The sequence below is a fragment of the Biomphalaria glabrata genome, chromosome 12 (assembly GCF_947242115.1).
Source record: "Biomphalaria glabrata chromosome 12, xgBioGlab47.1, whole genome shotgun sequence".
NCBI lineage: Eukaryota > Metazoa > Mollusca > Gastropoda > Planorbidae > Biomphalaria > Biomphalaria glabrata.
The window spans coordinates 10045957-10065031 of record NC_074722.1 but is presented as its reverse complement, the minus strand read 5'-3'; the positions used below and the strand labels follow the sequence as shown (position 1 = coordinate 10065031).

At 37.6% G+C, this 19075-nt stretch overlaps 1 protein-coding gene across 1 annotated transcript; it reads left to right on the top strand.

The window, feature by feature from the left end:
* The first annotated feature begins 4177 nt into the window (after positions 1-4177).
* On the top strand, positions 4178-11120 carry LOC106070264 (uncharacterized). Its single transcript, XM_013230111.2, has 4 exons — positions 4178-4439; positions 7042-7223; positions 8307-8484; positions 9828-11120. The coding sequence occupies exons 1-4, from the start codon at positions 4359-4361 to the stop codon at positions 10878-10880; spliced, it is 1494 nt and encodes a 497-aa protein (XP_013085565.2). The 5' UTR covers positions 4178-4358; the 3' UTR covers positions 10881-11120.
* Positions 11121-19075: the final 7955 nt, after the last annotated feature.

The following is a 19075-nucleotide window of genomic DNA, read 5'->3' as shown; positions in this document are numbered from 1 at the left end:
GGGCCCATTAAAGAGGCATATAAAGCCCAAAAAAGAGGCAAAGAAAAGAGGCCCAAGGATTCCTATGATGATAAAGCTAAAATTGAATAGCGCAAATTCTGAGGTTTCTATTAAAAAAAAAATAATTTTAAATTCAATAATACTTATTGAAGGAAAACGTCCGAGATTTCACTCTTCAATATTAAACAAATGTGTTAAAAAGCAATTGCTAAGTAGGGGTATGTTTAAGGTTTCTTTACTTCATCTGCGCCTGTCATCAATGAGGGATCTTTTCTGGGCTTTCAACTCTTTCTCTCCTAATTGACGATATCATCGTTGATTTGACCTCATTAAATTAAATTAATGTTTGATTTTATAAACATTACTTTTTGTTACATAAAAAGAGCATGCATTTTCTTTTAATTCTATACCAAATAGAACACTTTCTGATAACAAATGAAAAAAGTTATTCAACCTTAATCATAAAAAAAAATACTGATAAGCAAAATGAAGAATTCCGTCGGAACATGGAAAATAATTTCGGAAAGAAAGAGTTAAGACTTCGTTTAATATAATACTTTATTTTAAGCATTGATAAAAATATCATTTTTACATGACTAATACTTAAATCTTGATTATAACTAAAATAAAAATTAAACCAACTTTTCCCCCACTTTGTCAGCACCCTATGAGGTGGGGGGGGGGGGCGCCACGCAGTTTGAGAAACGCTGGCTTCGGAACTTGAACAGCTCGCAAAAAGGAAAACTTACATTTCTCTAAACTGAAAAAAAAAATAAAAAAATTGAGCATTGATGTAGATGTAGCAAAAAAAAAGTATTTTCATTGTGTATCTAATTATTTTAGTGAATTGTTTTTATAACATGGGTGTAGCCAGGATTTTTTTCGTAGAGGTGGGAATTCCCACCCAACCCCGGCCAAAAATATATATGTAACTCAAAACCCCCATTGGCTTGGCTGCGCTCATAAAATTTTGAGTGTATAATTTGTTTTGTTTTTTTATCTTGAAGATGCATTTTTTAGCACCAATCCCCGCTGGCTACGCTCATAGTATTTTGAGTGTGTAGTTTGCTTTTTTTTTTATATTGAAGAGGTATTTTATTAGCTTCAAACCCTGCTGAAGGAATGTTTAAACTCAAAACCCCCTTGGCTTGGCTACGCTCATAGTATTAATTGAATGTGTAATTTGTTTTATTTTAGGTATTTTTTAGCATCAAACCCCGATGGGAGGGGGGGGTTAAACTAAAAAAAAACTTTGGCTAATTTATAACATTTTGAGTGTGTAATTAGCTTTTTTATATTGAAAAAGTGGTTTTTGATTGTAATTCCTCCTGGAGGGTGGTTTTAAACACAAAAATCCTCTCGAGTACTTTCAAAGAATCTGGTGACTGATGTATGGTTACACTTATATTGGAGGGGTTCTGGGTGGACTCAGAGGCGCCATGATATCCCAAAGTTAAAAATCACAGTCTCTACCAGGATTCGAACCCGGGACCTAAGTACGGAAGCCAAGCGCTTTACCGCTCAGCCACCGCACCTCCCAATGGACTAGATAGAAGTAGTTTATGAATACAAGCAGGTCTAGTCTGGCCATACATTTTCCCCCGATGAAACCCCAACAAATCTTCACATGTTGACACCGAGAGGTCCTGGAGTTCTGTTAGAATCACCATAGACTGAAAAGATAAAATATGGTATCTGTCAGCAATTTTTATTTATTTATTCATTTTTAAATAGTCCCCAGTACAAATACGGCTTCACGAGCCTCTCCAACCTTGATTATAAATCTCATTCAGAGGGAAATTAAAAAAAAAAATTCTTTGCTATGTAATACCTCCATTGGATCAAACCTTTACTTTACAAAATTATAATAATAATAATAAAGATTTTATTTTAAAAGCAAAGATATACTAAAAAAATATTGAACCCATCAGAGACAAAAAAATTACACAAGGATTAGCATATCAACAACTAAAGAACAACTAACCTAGAATAAAGGTGTTGAAATGTCGTAATATTTATATTTTTAAGGCCAAACGTAATTATAGTTAGTGTATTATGCATAAGAATTACATGTTTGAAAATTATGTCTTTCACACTATTAGACTGAATGAATAAAAAACTAGCATTACCCAAAGGGTTCGCAGGTTCGTTCAATCTAAGACATTATATATTTTACTCATTCTTATTACATCCTGTAAATGCTAGCATAATACTTAAGAAGATAAGAAGATAATATCATTATAGTGTTCAGAAAGACATCTAATTCAAGTAATTGTTTAAATTAAAAACGTCTACTGAGCGATGGTAGGTCACTTAGCAGAAATGTGCCCTGAAGTTAGAAAGTAGAAGCAAGAGTCACATTGACGAAGACTATTGAAAAGTTTTCATTCAACGAGCATTTTTAATCGATCCTGTAGCAGACGCCACCCACGAACAGTATAAAAGGTCTTATTAAGAAGAAGAATAGGCTTCATTAAACTGAATCATTTAATATTTTAAACTTGAATCATAATGACCTCTTTAACTTGATTAACACTCAAAACATTTTTTTTGTTAATGGAAACAAAAAAAAACACTTCGAGCCCATGTTGTAGACGATCGTTGACTTGTAGCACCAAACTGCTGGTAGACAACTAAACCGTTGTAGGTGAAATAGATCTTAACTTATAAAACTTGAAATAACTTGAGTAACTTCCCCTTTGTGAACACTATTTATGAATAACTTTTATTACAATATAGGCAAAATCAACTTGGTATTAAATGAAACAGATATAGTAGACTTTAGTAATAATATAAAACAGTCATGCCCAACCCTATTCAACCTGTGGGTGATTTCAATCTCCGACACTGGTGTCGCGGGCCACATGAACGAAAAGGTACAAAAACGAAATAAAAATCGACCTGAAACAATTTTATGAGAAACCTGTGGCTCTAGTACTTATATTAATGAATGGGATATTTTATAGGTATCGTTTTTACGATTCGAAAAATGGCTTCATTTCTCTATTTAAAATGTGAGTAGCTACCTTTACCAGCGACTCATTTTCTTGTCTCTTTTGTTCCTATTGAACCTGTAATCTCTACGCGTAGTTTAACAATCTTCATTCACATCTCAAACCAGGAACGGCGTCATATTTGTTTCATAATGTCGTTTCTTTATAAATCAAAGATGTTGGCTTATTATCATGTTCCACAAAAAAAAAAAGTAAAGATACATTCACTTTTCTTGGTAGATTCTAAATTCAGAGTTCACTTGTAGTTTCTTCGGCTCTCCATTTCCTAAACGTACACATGTACAAGGTCTAACACCAATCAATCAGAGACAAAAGGGAGGGTCCTAACATGAACATTTGTCAACCATATTTTTAAGAAAGGGATTTTCAACACATTGTGCCGACGTTTCTGCGGGCCGGATGAAACCACGTCGCGGGCCGGATTAAGGTAATACGGCTGACTACGCCAAGTTGGCTCCAGACCTAGATTTAGTCTCTAGCCAAATTTACATTTAATTTATTTTTTATTTTTGAAAAATGATAACGGTGAAACTAGAGTTTTCCCCGTGTGGCCAACGAGCTAGTCATTCTTTTCTCAGCGATATTCATTTGTTCATTTTTCAAAGTAAAAAAAATAATTACCTAGAGAACGCGAAAATATGTATTTTTAACGAACTTTACATCTTTGGGTATTTCCGCATGGAGGTATTTTTCATTGAAGAGTTTAATAGATTAATATTCTAGGTCTAGATCTAAAACCCTATCATTGGAAAATTATAAAGTGTAGTGGATCGATACATTTGCTTAACCAGGATTCCTTCTCTGGAGGTAAGGGGGGGGGGGGGGATGGAGCGGGGTAAAAAATGTTCCATTGTTTTTTAAATATAATATTCATTGGTTATCAAGAGAAAAACAATCTTTCTATACGATGTACAAATGAGGTATTGTCTTTAAAAAAAAAGTAATTTAAATATCTTTCTTGTTATGTATGTTAAATTGGCATAGTGCATTAAGCCTACATATTGGCAAATTCTATTATTCATAAAGTCTCAGGTCTCTGCAACGGTATGAAGCAGAGAAGGTGGGACATGAGCATGGTGTTGAAAAATCACGCAACGTCCACATGCCTGTGAATATAAGAACTTCACAATTTATTTAACAGTGATAAAATAAAATTGATGAGTTGGTGGGACACGACCAGTTGCTTGTTCTTACATTACTAAAACAACACAAGTGACAGCAACCACTGGCGTGATCACAAGACGTATAAATTGGAATGTCTCCCTAAGTGAACGTCAGTCTACGTCGGGTGCCAACTCAGATTTATCCTTTGTATCGAGCAAGATTCCATCGGATACAGCAGTTATGTTTCTTAGGGGCCTCCTGCTCTTGTGTTTGGTGGAGATAGCTGTCATCGCCAGTGCTGCACATCTCTTCAGAAGACAGGTTAGTTGACATCTCAAATTTATCTCATCTCGCCATGTAGTCCTATCTGCGCTTGGGGCTCCAACCTGCTTATTCCAGGCGTCTCGAGTCCGTCCTAATCTCTCCTACTGTCCCTACGTTTTGTTTTGTATAGTCATTATTTGAGATGTTCACGCTAAACTTAACAAGTACCAGGACGCTAAATGGAACTTTAAAACTGCCAACAAGTCATAAACACAAGAGCTTGTCTGCAGTGCCAAAATGTGCTCAAATATTAGCATGTAACTTTTGAAAAACAAAGCTCATATCATCACTTCTTTTCTTTCGTACACTGGATGCACTAAAAAGCTTGCTGTCACGAAATATAAGTGTCACATTGTAGAAACTAGCTGGTTTTGTTTGTCAATATATTTCTAGAACATGTTTAAAGTAAGTGTAAACTTAACGACGACATTAAGAAGTTTACATAAGTGCCAATAATAGATTTGATAGTTCGAGCAAAAGGGACCATCGATAAATCTGAACGACAGTCCAGCGCGCAAACCGCACGACCAGGCAGCCATTCTTCACTAGTGCTATTAGGAAAGGGTTGCCTGAGTCAGACAGGAAAACCAATAACTAAGAATTGAAGTCATTGATTAACATGCATGACTAGATTGACCTAGGGACACGCTAGGACGTAAACATTTTCCTTTTTTTGAAGTAACGTCAGTATTTTATAAGATATTTCGAGGCTGAATTTTATAAGATTGAAACATCACAATCTCAACCACAATTTTCGCAATTACATGGTATGATCAACACAAATCTATCGTCACACTTTCCATTTACAGATTTTCCGCCATGTTTGAAAATCTTCAATAGTTGCATAAAAAATGAAGTAACTATTACTTGGGTAGGGGTAGAGGTTAGGCTTGGGCTTTCCTCCCATCATGTCCAATCCTCTGTTGTAATCATAACAAGTGAGAGGGACCAAAGTCAACGATCACCTCCCTTGATGATTAGATGGGGAGTGAACGAGATCTACATTTAAATAGTCTAACCCCCACGTGACCAGAAATTCACCAAAACTGTTCTTTGATATGACTTATCAGTATCTCTGACTAGCATGCTCTTTGTTTTCTGACCTGAACTGGGTGGTCGTGCGGCATGCGTTCTGGATTGTCGTCTCGATGGCCGTGGGTTCGAACCAGCCCGACGCCTTCCTCCGCCCTCCCTAGGATGTAATGAGCTTTAATTGTGAAGGAACATCCGAGCATGTAGAACGAACTATTGATCTCAGTGAGGGATCTTAAGATCATATCGTCATTGTAAAACCATCAACAGACAAATCTTACTCTCAAAAAAAAGATAGTATTAAATCTAAGGGCCTATCTTCTTGTAACGATGGACACTTATAATCAATCTAATGCTGTGTATTTAAAAATTATCGTGTTACACCTAATGGAGCATCTATTTGTTAATTATTTTAAAGTCTATTCATTCTAAATAAATGTAATATTATAAATTATATTTTGCCACTTTGGCTATTATTTAGTATGTTATATTTTTTGCTGTTATAGTTCATTTAATTTAGCTTGTATGGCAAATATAGTCATTATTTCCCTTACTTCCCTTCTAGCTCTGTCTTACTTTGTTTTTTCAAAATATCATAACTCGAAGACAGGATAATTTTTATCAAGCTTTTAAAGGATTATTTTAAGCGTCAAAAAAAAATTATTATGAACAAAAGATATTTCGTTGGATACCTGTGGTAGATTTACATATAGAGGGATTTCTCAGTGTTCATTCTTCAATGGGAAATATCAAATTTCACTTTAAATTTTGTGGTTAAAAGACGGTCATCTTGATGTAATGTTTTTCCATTTTTGTAAGTTGCGATTCAGGCAATTTAACTCAGGAATGAATTTTTTAAAAATAATTTTACTACGAAATGTTTGTTTGTTTTTGTTTTAAATCAAGATGAAAGTCTTACCAATTCTAAAGGTCACAGTTCAGCCAACACTAACACACTCACGTAATGAAGTATAAATATGTCAGAATACGACTACAGGTGCACCAACGCTCACACACATATGTAGGCCATTTTTCTAGGCCTATAAATAGATGAAGTCAGTTTGTCACCCTCTTTAACTCAATGAGTGAAAGATTTCATTTTGACCAATAAGGAACACCGCTGTTTCCTCTCTCTCTCACTCTCGCTCTCTTTCAAGTCCTCTCTCATTTTCTCTCTCTCTCCTCCTTTCTCATCCTCCTCTCTCTCTCACTCTCGCTCTCTTTCAAGTCCTCTCTCATTTTCTCTCTCTCTCCTCCTTTCTCATCCTCCTCTCTCTCATTTCGTCTCTCACTCGCTTGCACAATTTATCTCGCTCTCTCTAATTATTTTTCTCTCCCTCACATTCTCTCTCTCTCTCTCTCTTTCTCATATCATCCCTGTCTCTTTTTTCAGTCTCTCATTATCTCTCTCTCTCTCTCTCTCACATTCTCTCTCTTTCTCATAAATCTGTCTCTTTTTTTCTCACTCGCTCTCATTATTTCTCTCTCTCTCTCCCTAAACTTCTTTATTTTAATCTTTCTCACCCTCACATCTTCTCCTTCTTTCTCTCTCTCTCTTTTTAACCAGGCCACGCCCAAGGTTGTGGAGTTTTGCAAAGGTTCCAAATCTATCTTAGTGGACATTGACGAGCAGACCTCTGGAGTCGTACGTAGCAACAACTACAGCATCAGCGACTACAAGAACTACACTAAATGCAACATCGTATTTAAAACTCAAACCAAACCTTTGGTCATTAGCGTCACATTTAGGTGAGTGCTGTCTGTCATATCAATGGTCACAATCTTTAATATTGATGGCCACATGATGGTGAGTACAGTCTCATATCTATGGGCTCGAGTTAGTGAGTCCAATCTTTCATATCGATGCCACATGTGGTTGGTCCAATCTTTGATATCGATGCCACATGTGGTTGGTCCAATCTTTCATATCGATGCCACATGTGGTTGGTCCAATCTTTCATATCGATGCCACATGTGGTTGGTCCAATCTTTCATATCGATGCCACATGTGGTTGGTCCAATCTTTCATATCGATGCCACATGTGGTTGGTCCAATCTTTCATATCGATGCCACATGTGGTTGGTCCAATCTTTTATATCGATGCCACATGTGGTTGGTCCGAGTAGGGTGTCATGTGACCAGCACAACAACCGCCTTTACTTTTCCCAACTTGAGTTAGTTACCCATTAGAGTTGGGTGTACTACGGAGTGCCCTAAAAAAACGAAATTGAAAACCCTGTCTTCACTGAGATTTGAACCCATGACCCCAGGTTCGGAAGCAGAGCGCTAAACCACTCAACCACCGCGCCCATAAAAATGCGTATAGGGTAGAACTATGTTACATGCATGCCCTACCTACCTAGAGGTAAAGTGAAGCTCCACCACCTTTTCAGACCAAGTAATCCGTGGGGGCTAATAATGTAATGCTGTTCTGTTTATATAACCTAACGGCTAACGGGGATGTTAGTTGGCCGGTGCAACAAGCAAAAGCCTTTACTCTTTCCGATTAATGTCATGTACCCATTAGAGTTGGATGAGCTCTGGGCGTGTTACGAATCTCGAAATTCAAAATGTCTTTAAATGGATATTTAATGTTACATTCTTTTCAAATCAACGTTATATCTTCCAGCATTCTAAATCAACGCAGACGCCGCGGGTTATATTCTTCTCACCATTGTTAGTAGTATTCAATCTTTAATTTATACTTATTTTATAAAGTTCAAGAATGTCCCTTTCTATTGCTCTCCCACCAAAATGAAAAAAACGTATAATTTAGACTTCCAAGTTCTATGTGAAATCGATTTACAATTATTTATTTATTTCCATTTCAGTTCTTTTGACGTTGAGTTCCAGAATACTTCCTGTTCGTACGACAAACTCTGTCTGAACAATGTCAACTATTGTGGCAACTGGACGACTGGAAGGACATTTGATTTTCCGGTGCCTGCTAACAGCACTTGGACATTAAACTTTGTGACAGATTTACAAACTTCGAATCGTGGTTTTGAAGTAAGTAGATCTAGCTGGAAATACAAGACGGTAACAATGGTGTAAAATTTCAGGTCAGGAGAGACTATCTTTACATCTCGAGATATTATCTTTACATCTCGAGATACTATCTTTACATCTCGAGATACTATCTTTACATCTCGAGATACTATCTTTACATCTCGAGATACTATCTTTACATCTCGAGATACTATCTTTACATCTCGAGATGCTATCTTTACATCTCGAGAGACGATCTTTACGTCTTGAAAGTAAGATGATATAGCATAAAATACAGGACAGGAATAATACTGTAATACTTTACATCTCGAGAGATTATCTTTAAGTCTTGAAAGACTATCTTTACGTCTCAAGAGATTATCTTTACGTCTTTAGAGACTATCTTTACATCTCGAGAGATTATCTTTGTCTTGAAAGACTATCTTTACATCTCAAGAGATTATCTTTACGTCTTGAGAGACTATCTTTACTTCTTGAGAGACTATCTTTACGTAAAGTTGTCCTTGAATAGAAATAATCAACAGTTAAAAAGAACTCTCAAGATAACATAAAGCGAAATCCAGATTTCTAAGTCCATATGCTAGGAAAATTTTGTACAAACATTTCTTCCCTAAAGCCTTTAGAGCTCGGAACGGGTTGCCTGAATCAGCCAAGAAAACCAATGACTTATCAGAGTTAAACGTGCATGACTAGATTGACACATGGATACGCGTAGGATTTAATTATCTTCAGTTTTAAAGGAATGGAATTTATTATATTGGCTTCCTTCAGTCGTAGAACGACTATGGTTCATCTCGAACACTTTTTCATATGGCTGTGGAGCCCTATTTTGGAGAGACACTCCCGTCCAAATATATTGCAGGTTAAGATGGCTTTCGCTTTGGCTGTAGAGGAGTCGGCCATTTTCCGTATGAAAATGGAATTTATGAAATAAGATAAGTGTCAAATTCAAAATCTCCAACAGTTCCCTTAGCCTACTGTTAAAATTAAGACCCCGCATCCCCTTATAACATGCTTCGCGTAACATAGTGGCCTAGTGAATCGAATCTTAAAGGGAATATGAATTAATTACTACTAGCCGACCAGCGGCGTAGCATACGCCGCTATTTAGTGACGGGTGAAGTGTGAACACTTCCTGAAAGACACAGTTGTCCAAATGGGGTGGGTTTGGGCTAACGAATGTGTGCGTATGCCTGGAGAGCCAGGAAGGCGCGGGTGCGAGAGAGAAGGGCTACAAGATTGGGCGACGTAGAGAATTATATGTACAGAATCTGAAACGATCTTAGTGTTACATTTTTAAAACTTTATTCTCCAGTAACAAACGTTTCTTTTTAACTCAACAGCTTCTTGTGTCCGCGAAATCTTACAATGGCTCCAACATCACGTTTCCTTACGCTGGCGTAGGCTCTGAATTAGCCAAGGTCAGATTCGCAACTTATAACTCTTCCAGCCTGGGCAACTACACTGATAAGTGTAAGAAGGCGATTGAAGCCGATTTAGCTTACTACTTATTTAAAGCCCCGAACGCCACCTCCTCACCATGGATCAACACAACAACTACCACTGTTCGTCCGGTGAATACCAATGTCTCAGCTAGCAACAACACTACAGTTAAGCCTTTAAACGCTACAGCTGCCCCTGTTAATACTACAACTGCCCCCGTCAACACCACCACTGTCAAACCTTTAAATACTACAATTGCTCCAGTCAACACCACCACTGTCAAACCTTTAAATACTACAACTGCCCCCGTCAACACCACCACTGCCAAACCTTTGAACACTACAACTGCCCCAGTCAACACTACAACTGCCCCAGTCAACACCACCACTGTCAAGCCATTAAACACTACAACTGCCCCAGTCAACACTACAATTGCTCCAGTCAACACCACCACTGTCAAACCTTTGAACACTACAACTGCCCCAGTCAATACCACCACTGTCAAACCTTTGAACACTACAACTGCCCCAGTCAACACTACAATTGCTCCAGTCAACACCACAACTGTCAAACCTTTGAACACTACAACTGCCCCAGTCAACACCACCACTGTCAAACCTTTGAACACTACAACTGCCCCAGTCAACACTACAATTGCTCCAGTCAACACCACCACTGTCAAACCTTTGAACACTACAACTGCCCCAGTCAACACTACAATTGCTCCAGTCAACACCACCACTGTCAAACCTTTGAACACTACAACTGCCCCAGTCAACACAACTACCACAAAATCACCCACCAACGCAACACAAGCTGTGGGTAAGCGTCAGGTCTTCTCTTCCAGCACACGTTGGCCAAGCTTCAGTCCATTAAGACCCTTGCCAACCTACAGGCCAAGAATCACCCCCACAAGATATTACAAGAAACCAAGATATCCATCAAAAAAATAAAACATCAATGTCTCGTCTATCTTTTCTATGTTAAGAGTAACAAACAAAACCTTTCCGTAAACCATTTACTTCATTTGGACTTTAAATAAGAATGGTTAAGTCAATTGGTTATATACATTGTGAACTGTCTGGATTCAGATCTGTGATATTAAAAAAGTCTTTGAATTAATTATGCTCTAAAACTATTTATAAAACGAAGATTGAAATAAAGATTACATTTAGAAAGCAACTAAAAGACAATGTGCCTATGTCATTTGTTTTGTTGTTTATTGTTCAAGAGAGAAAAACTCTGAGGTCTTTTTACAATAACCTCTATTCAAGTCGTAACTTCTTGGAAGCAAAAACCTGGAAGCTTCTGAGGGGGTGGACTCGGTGGATGCGATTCTTAAAAACGACTCTAATGATTTTCGTAGAAATGTACTTTTTTTTAAAATCTAACATTCATTAGTTAAGATCAAAATAATAGCTCTATAATATGTCTAAAGGAGGTATGGTCTTTATATTTTGTAAACGTAGTTTTAATGTCTTTCTTGTTAAGTAACACTGCTGGACAGAATCGCTGAGTGAAGGCATTTAAAGCAGGGGTTCTCAACCTGTGGGTCGCGACCCCCTTGGGGGTCGATTGACGATTTGTCAGGGGTCGCCTAAGACCGTCGATAAATGGACTGTTTTTGTCAATTCTTCTATTGCTGTGTAAGTGTGGGTGGGTGGGGGTCGCGGAAGAGTGGGGGGAGGGTTGTAAAAAGGGGTCGCCGAGCTTAAAAGGTTGAGAACCGCTGATTTAAAGGAAGGGTGACAACTGTTTTGGTATCATACAGTAACCAAATTTAGATCTTTAGAGTTTAGGCCTTGATGTTAATGTCATCATTACAATGCTTTGGCATACGACAGAGTCCAGACCTTGAGTTGATAGTGTGATCATTAAAATGTTTTCACATGCATTAGATTTTCGGTCTATTCATAGATGTAGGAATCATTCAATGACTTCCGGTAGAGTCATAGATCTTCAAGTTATTCAGTGTCTGCGGTAGAGTCAAAGGTCTTCGAGTTATTCAGTGTCTGCGGTAGAGTCAAAGATCTTCGAGTTATTCAGTGTCTGCGGTAGAGTCAAAGATCTTCGAGTTATTCAGTGTCTGCGGTAGAGTCAAAGATCTTCGAGTTATTTAGTGTCTGCGGTAGAGTCAAAGATCTTCGAGTTATTCAGTGTCTGCGGTAGAGTCAAAGATCTTCGAGTTATTCAGTGTCTGCGGTAGAGTCAGATGTTATCGAGTTATTCAGTGTCTGCGGTAGCGTCAAAGATCTTCGAGTTATTCAGTGTCTGCGGTAGAGTCAAAGATATTCGAGTTATTCAGTGTCTGCGGTAGAGTCAAAGATATTCGAGTTATTCAGTGTCTGCGGTAAAGTCATAGATCTTCAAGTTATTCAGTGTCTGCGGTAGAGTCATAGATCTTCAAGTTATTCAGTGTCTGCGGTAGAGTCAAAGATCTTCGAGTTATTCACAGTCTGCGGTAGAGTCACAAAGATATTCATGCCCTTCACATTAACTTCGATGGAGTCACAGATCCTTGAGTTATTCAATACCGCTAGGTAGGTATCATGTTGGAATCAAAGATCTTAGAGTCATTTAATGTTTTATTTGGCGTCAGATATATTGAAGTCATCCAATGCCTTCAGAGTAATAGTAGATTTTGGAGCCACTCAATGTTTTCGGTGGCGTCGTAAATCTTGGATTCCCTTTATTACGTCTCTAAGGAGTAATCTTTCGAGAATTCACGTTGGTATTCATTCAAAAAAAAAACGAATAAAATATTTCAAAATTTCAAACCAACACTTCATTCAAATACATTTTTTTTAAATTCATTTTTTTTTTACAATAATATCAGGAATGAGAATGAATCGGCATGGCGAAATTATTATTACGCAATCCTTTAAAGTTGAAATTTTTTTCATGTTCATATTGAATAGCTAGAAGTCGCGGTGGCTGAGTTGTTAAGCGCTTGGCTTCTAAACCTGGGGTCTTGGGTTCGACTCCTGTTGAAGACTGGGGTTTTAACTTCGGGATCGTTTGGGCGCCTCTGAGTCCACCCAGCTCTAATGGGTATCTGACATTAGTTGGGGTAAAGTAAAAGCGGAGTGTCCTTATGCTGGTCACATGACACCCTCGTTAACCGTTGACCACAGAAACAGATGAATTTTACACCATCTGCTCTACAGCCGCTTGATCTGAAAGGAGAACTTTTTTTTCTTTTTCTTATAAAAGAATAGGAAATAATCTGAAAACTGCGAGCCTGGAAAATTAAAAATTGGAAGCCAAGTGTCTTATCACTCAGCCACCATTAATCTTATATATATTAATCTTTGTGGTCGAAGATGAGCACAATGAACGAGGCTGTTAGTATGTTGCCTCAGAGCCTATAAGTCTCATGGCACTATACCCTAACAACACGGACAAAGATCGCAGCCTGCTGTTGCTATAGTTACGTAAGCTCAAGTTGGATGGCGACTATCGAGTTGATGGCGACTATCGAGTTATCTCCCCATTTGTAAAAGAACAATAAATTCAAATTTAATTGTTCCGTTCATAGAATGCCTCAAGGTGGATTTCCACAAGACATTCTCGGGACATTCTGTATAGTGATCTAGCAGAAGGCAGGAGAGCCGCTGGTCGTCCACTTTTACTGTATATTGATGTATGCAAACGTGACATAAAGCGCTTCAAAATCAACACTAACAGTTGGGAAAAAGTGGCACTGGATAGATCCACATGCTAGGACAAATTTGTTCAAATACTTCTTCTTCCCTAGTGCTATTAGAGCATGGAATGGGTTGCCTGAGCCAGCCAGGAAAACCAGTGACTTGGCAGAATTTAAGTCATTGGTTAATATGCATGGCTGAATGCATCACGCATAGGACGTAATCATCTTCTTTTTTTTAAATTAACGTCTGTATTATATAAGATAATAAGAGATAAGAGAGCGAGCCTAAAGGAAGGGTCCCGGATTGTAAAATGTAGTAGTGAAATGATGGAGGAAAGTGCAAGGGCACCTGGTGCTATAGGTGCCCCAACCTGTGACCTCAGCTGTGCACCATTGTCCTCTTTGTTCACACAAGAAGTTGCAAAGGGAATAGATGGACTCTCGAGACGTAAAATGCCGCACACACAAAATAAATGTAAAGATAACGTAAACACAACTGAAAGCGGATACAACATTATCTTCAAAACTAGCACGATGACGAGGAGAGTGCTTAGCAAGGAGTAAGATTTGACGTCAGTTGACTGTGTGCGCAGCAAGGTCATTAATGTATGTGTGACGAATTGGCGGTTGACGTAAAGATCTCTTGATGTTACGATGAGATTGCGTTGATCAGACAATGCGTTTCTAATAGTATAATTTAATGTAGATTTCTATTTAAATAACTACTAAACACTCAGATAAGATCGTTATGCCGGGATTTAAATGCAGACTATTACTTCAAACAATGAAGATTCCTAACAAATAAATACATTTTTTTTTTTAATTCTGGAAACAAGAATCACTTGAATTAAATACAAATACACACTGTGCAATAAAATAAAACAAGTTAGCTATCTTCGTTGAAGCTCATATCTACAACTAGAACTAACAATGGTTCTGGTTCTACAACTCAAAAGTACAACTTAACTCCACTAGATTTTTAATACAACTGACTTTGACCTTCACTTTCCAAACGTTTTATACATTAACCTATCTCTCTCTCTCTCTCTCTTCATTTGCAAACAAGCCACGCCTTTCACTCCGCTAAATCCCCGCTGCTCCCTTTTATAGTCATTGAATTCCAACTTTTCCAAGAAAGCATGCTCGCTGCATGAGCTCGTTGCTTCGGAGATGGTTGCAAAATAAACATAGCGTCATTATGCTGTGTGACAGTTAGTAGGCCTAATGCAGACAAAAGATAAACCTGTTTTCAAACATAGATCTAGAATATAAATATAACCCTTATCCTATGAAATATAATCCATTCCCACCAAAATACGGCCCGCGGGCTACATCCGGCCCGCGATGTGGCTCTATCCGGCCCACAGACACGTCGGCACTAAGTGTAGAACACCCCCCCCCCTTTTTTTTTTCAGAAGAAAAAAAGGTTTTATAAGTATGTTACCTACGTTAGGGCACTCACTTTCTCTCTGATGGATTGGTACTATAACCTTAACTATTTGTAAGTTTATGAATGAGAGAGCCGAAGAAACTACAAGTGTACTCTGAATTTATAATCTACCAGGAAAAGTAAACGGATCTTTACTTTTTTTCGTGGAACATGGTAATAAGTCCTGTTTAGCCAAAATATTTTATTTGTAATGAAAATGAACAAGAAAAAAACATGATAATACAAATATGACGGCACTCTTTGTTTCAGCAGCGAACAAAGGATTGTTAAACTACGCCTTGATAGATGGGACTATTTAGCTAAAAGAGACAAGAACATGAGTCGTTGGTAAAACTTGTTCAAAGTTGCTCACACTTTAAGTAGAGAAATGAATACCCCTTTCCAACGTTTCAAAACAGATAACTTTCAGATATCTCATTAATTCATGTAAATACTAGATCCACAGGTTTCTAAAAAAAAAATGTTTCATGTCATTTTCATTTCGTTTTTGTAACCTTTCGGTGATGTGGCCCGCGACATGAGTGTTGGAAATTAAAATGGGCCGCACATCGCATTAGGTTGGGCATCGCTGATCTATATAGTCTATAAGTAGAGTTTCAGACTCTACTGACCCTTAATCTAGATCTGTATAGAGGCAACTACGCTTATAACGCTTGAAAATATTTAGAGAGAAAAAAAAGGTAAATTTCAAACCAATGGACCTCATTCACCAATCGTAAACAAACATTTAGCCACGTGATAATATTAATAAGACAATGAAAAAAAAACCTATCACGTGGCAGCCTTTATGGATTGCGTAATTTGTATAGAAGAGGTAGAGAACCAATATTAAAAGAGGGGGAAATATTAAATTAGGGGGAAAGAATCCTTGTGCTTTGTCTGCACGAGATGCGGGAAAAAAATACAGGTCAGAACAGGGTTTGTGTAGTCTTGTGAAACACTGCACTCATCCTTAATATTCGGAATCTAGGGCATTGCTATTAAAAATAGTATTAAAGTAATTCCTTTTTTCAGAATAAAATCTTCTTATTTATTTAATTAATGAAGTATTCAATTTTGAGTTTATTCTTTTAATTAGTGGAGTCGCTGTGGTTGAATCCGGTTCGAATCCCAATGAAGACTGGGATTTTTAATTTCGGGATTCTTGGACGCCTCCACCCAGCTCTAATAGGTACCAGGCATTAGTTTGGGAAACGTAAAGGCGGTTAGTCGTTGTGCTGACCACATGACACCCTAGTTAACACTGGGCCACAGAAACAGAGGACCAGGGAACTTGACTTTGACTTTGAAGTAGTATCTCTAGCAGTACGATCATGTTTGAGAAGTCTGAAATTGTCTGATAGAGAGAATGGTACAAAATTAGAACATCAGAAACATATTGTCTGATCAACACAGTCTATCGTAACATCTAGCACTAAAAACAAATATCGTCGCAGATATATTAATTGGCAACCTAATAGTCAGGTACCTTCTTGAAGAAATCTTGATATCAAACGCTTTTAGCTTCTAGGAAGAAGGGAGAGAACAGACGTTGAATACTCCACTTCCTCATTCGTTTCAGAGTGCCACACCTATGACCTAACAGCTTTTATCTTATCTCATGGGACACAACACCATTGTGTGAAGGGAGACAAAAAAGAGCCACTTAACTCTTCTTGATGATATGTTGAGAGCTTGGATTGTTTGCCCATAACATTCAAAATAGTGTCACATTGAAACACTAGATCAGGTGTTTAAGTAAGGACCTACCGGCTCTAATTAATGTCATAGTAGGCATAGTTTGATCAATAATAATTATACTCTAATGTTGATTGGAATGGTTTGGGCCTAGAGACATATATGAAGTCGGACTTCATTGTTATGCTGTGGAGTTCTCAGACCTAGACATAACTGTTAAGAGAGATGCGATGGGGCAGTTAGCTAAGGTCAAGGTCATTCATTGTTAGGAGTGCTGTGTTGTTGCATGCAATCTCATTAAGAGGGCTGTGTTTGCTGTTACAAGTTTACAAGTGTCAGAACGAGGTTGCATCAATTTCAAGCGATAGGAAGATACTGTGTTATTTTTTGAACAACTGGCCAATGTCTCCTTATCAGAGATTTTTATATTTGGTGGAGAAAACTATAAACTTTTCGGTGTATACGGTGTATAGAAAACAAGAGCTGATAAGCTGTTTTTGTCTTAACTTATCTTTTAAAATACAGACGTTACTTCAAAAAAAAGAATATGTTTACGTCCGTCCGAAGCGTCATGCATCTAGTCATGCATGTTAGCCAACGACTTAAATTCTGCCAAGTCACTGGTTTTCCTGGCTGGCTCAGGCAACACATTCCATGCTCTAATAGCACTATTGAAGAAGGAGCATTTGTATACATCTGTCCTAGCATATGGAACGAGGAATGTGCCCTTATCTTTGTGTCTTTCAGAGTATTTTATTAGGTTTTTGATTTTTTTATTTGAAATTTTTTTTTTTTGCATCATTTGGCAGAGAAGAATCAAATTGTCTTTAGCCATTCCGTTTTGAGCATAAGATAATTTCAGTATGGAGGAAGCATTAGACTTTCACTCTTGGACGTAAATCATGGCTAGAAACAAATGGGAACTAGAGGTACAAAAGGAGACTTGATACGAAAACTAACTCCCACGCATTGAGATAGTGTTAAAATTTAGCTTACATTTTTTTTTTATTTACATCTGTTTTGGAACAGTGAGAGCCCATTTAGTGTCTATTCAAACACAAGTTTTCTGCAGACGATAACCAAACAGTATATTTCCGAGAGGGGAGATAAAGCACGAGTCTTGGGACCGAGCAAATTGCATGGCCAGCTTAGGGTCATCATTTGGAGCTATACAAGAACGACGACCTTAAACACACTTCTGGAATATGTATTCCGTTATTCAAATATGGGTTTCAACTAGTGTCTAGAATATAACAAGTTTCCTCACTTGAAGGCATTGAGACTAACTTCTTGATTTAATATGGGAGACATGACTTACACTACCGGTGTTCTTTTCATCAACAATAAACAAACTTAAGGCGATTCACACGTAATCTTCAGAATCATTAACTGTCTTCTTTTCTCTCGTTTGGAGTTTCGATAATGGAACCGGTGATGACTTGTTGGCGGTATGCATCATCTGCCTTGATGCTCTGCCTTTCTTACCCGATGATTGAATCTAAGTAACAAAATGGGTACGATATTTTATTGTTTAAAAAAAAACTTTTTTTTTCAAAATAAATGGTAAAAACCTAGATCTTGTTGGTTAGTACATATAAACAAGAAACATAAAAAATATAAATAAATTTAAAAAAAAAAAAAAAAAATTAAATTGGGGGAAGAACTCCACATTTTAAGTAGCATATCTCAATACTGTAGGATTTATTCCCCCTTTTCAATATCGAGCTTAACAATTTATTACCAAATAACTATAAATAATTATTTGGTTAATTTTTTGGATTGATTAATGTTTTTGTTAGGTACAGTTAATAATTGTGCAAAGTTTCACCTTGATCCGAGAATGGGAACTGGTAGATATAACGTGTACAAAGATCGTACTAGACAGAGACAAAGCTTTGTAAAAATAGAGGTTCCTTTGCGTGATTAACGAAAGTGTCATGTGGCCAGCACATCGCCCTTTACACACTGGCATTATAAGAACCCCATCTTCTATCCAGTTTTTTGCTGCTAAGCTGTAGGCTCTTCTTCAGACTGTGCCAAGGAAAAAATATTTCAAAATTTCAGTCATCAACTGGATTCAAACTCGAGAAGGTTCGGAAGCCGAGAGCTTTACCACAAGACCACCAAGAGTTGCTTATAAACAAAAAATATGTGCCAAAAAATGATGCTTATTTTTAACAACTTATAATCCAATTGAATCTTTTATGCGTCTCTAAACGGACAGAGCAGAATGAGACTACATATGTTCCTGAAGCTGAACGTGGGGACTAGCGAAGAATCACCAGAGAATGCTGACCATGTCTTCAAAAGCTGCATACTCTACCGAGAGGTCCGAACAAGACACTGGTCCCAAAACCCTCCTACAGAAGAAA

Excerpts from the sequence above, each read along its gene's own strand:
- LOC106070264 (XM_013230111.2), top strand. The coding sequence starts at position 4,359 with ATGTTTCTTAGGGGCCTCCTGCTCTTGTGTTTGGTGGAGATAGCTGTC. Across the intron at positions 4,440-7,041 it reads CACATCTCTTCAGAAGACAG|GCCACGCCCAAGGTTGTGGA; the intron begins GTTAGTTGACAT and ends CTTTTTAACCAG. Across the intron at positions 7,224-8,306 it reads GTCATTAGCGTCACATTTAG|TTCTTTTGACGTTGAGTTCC; the intron begins GTGAGTGCTGTC and ends TTTCCATTTCAG.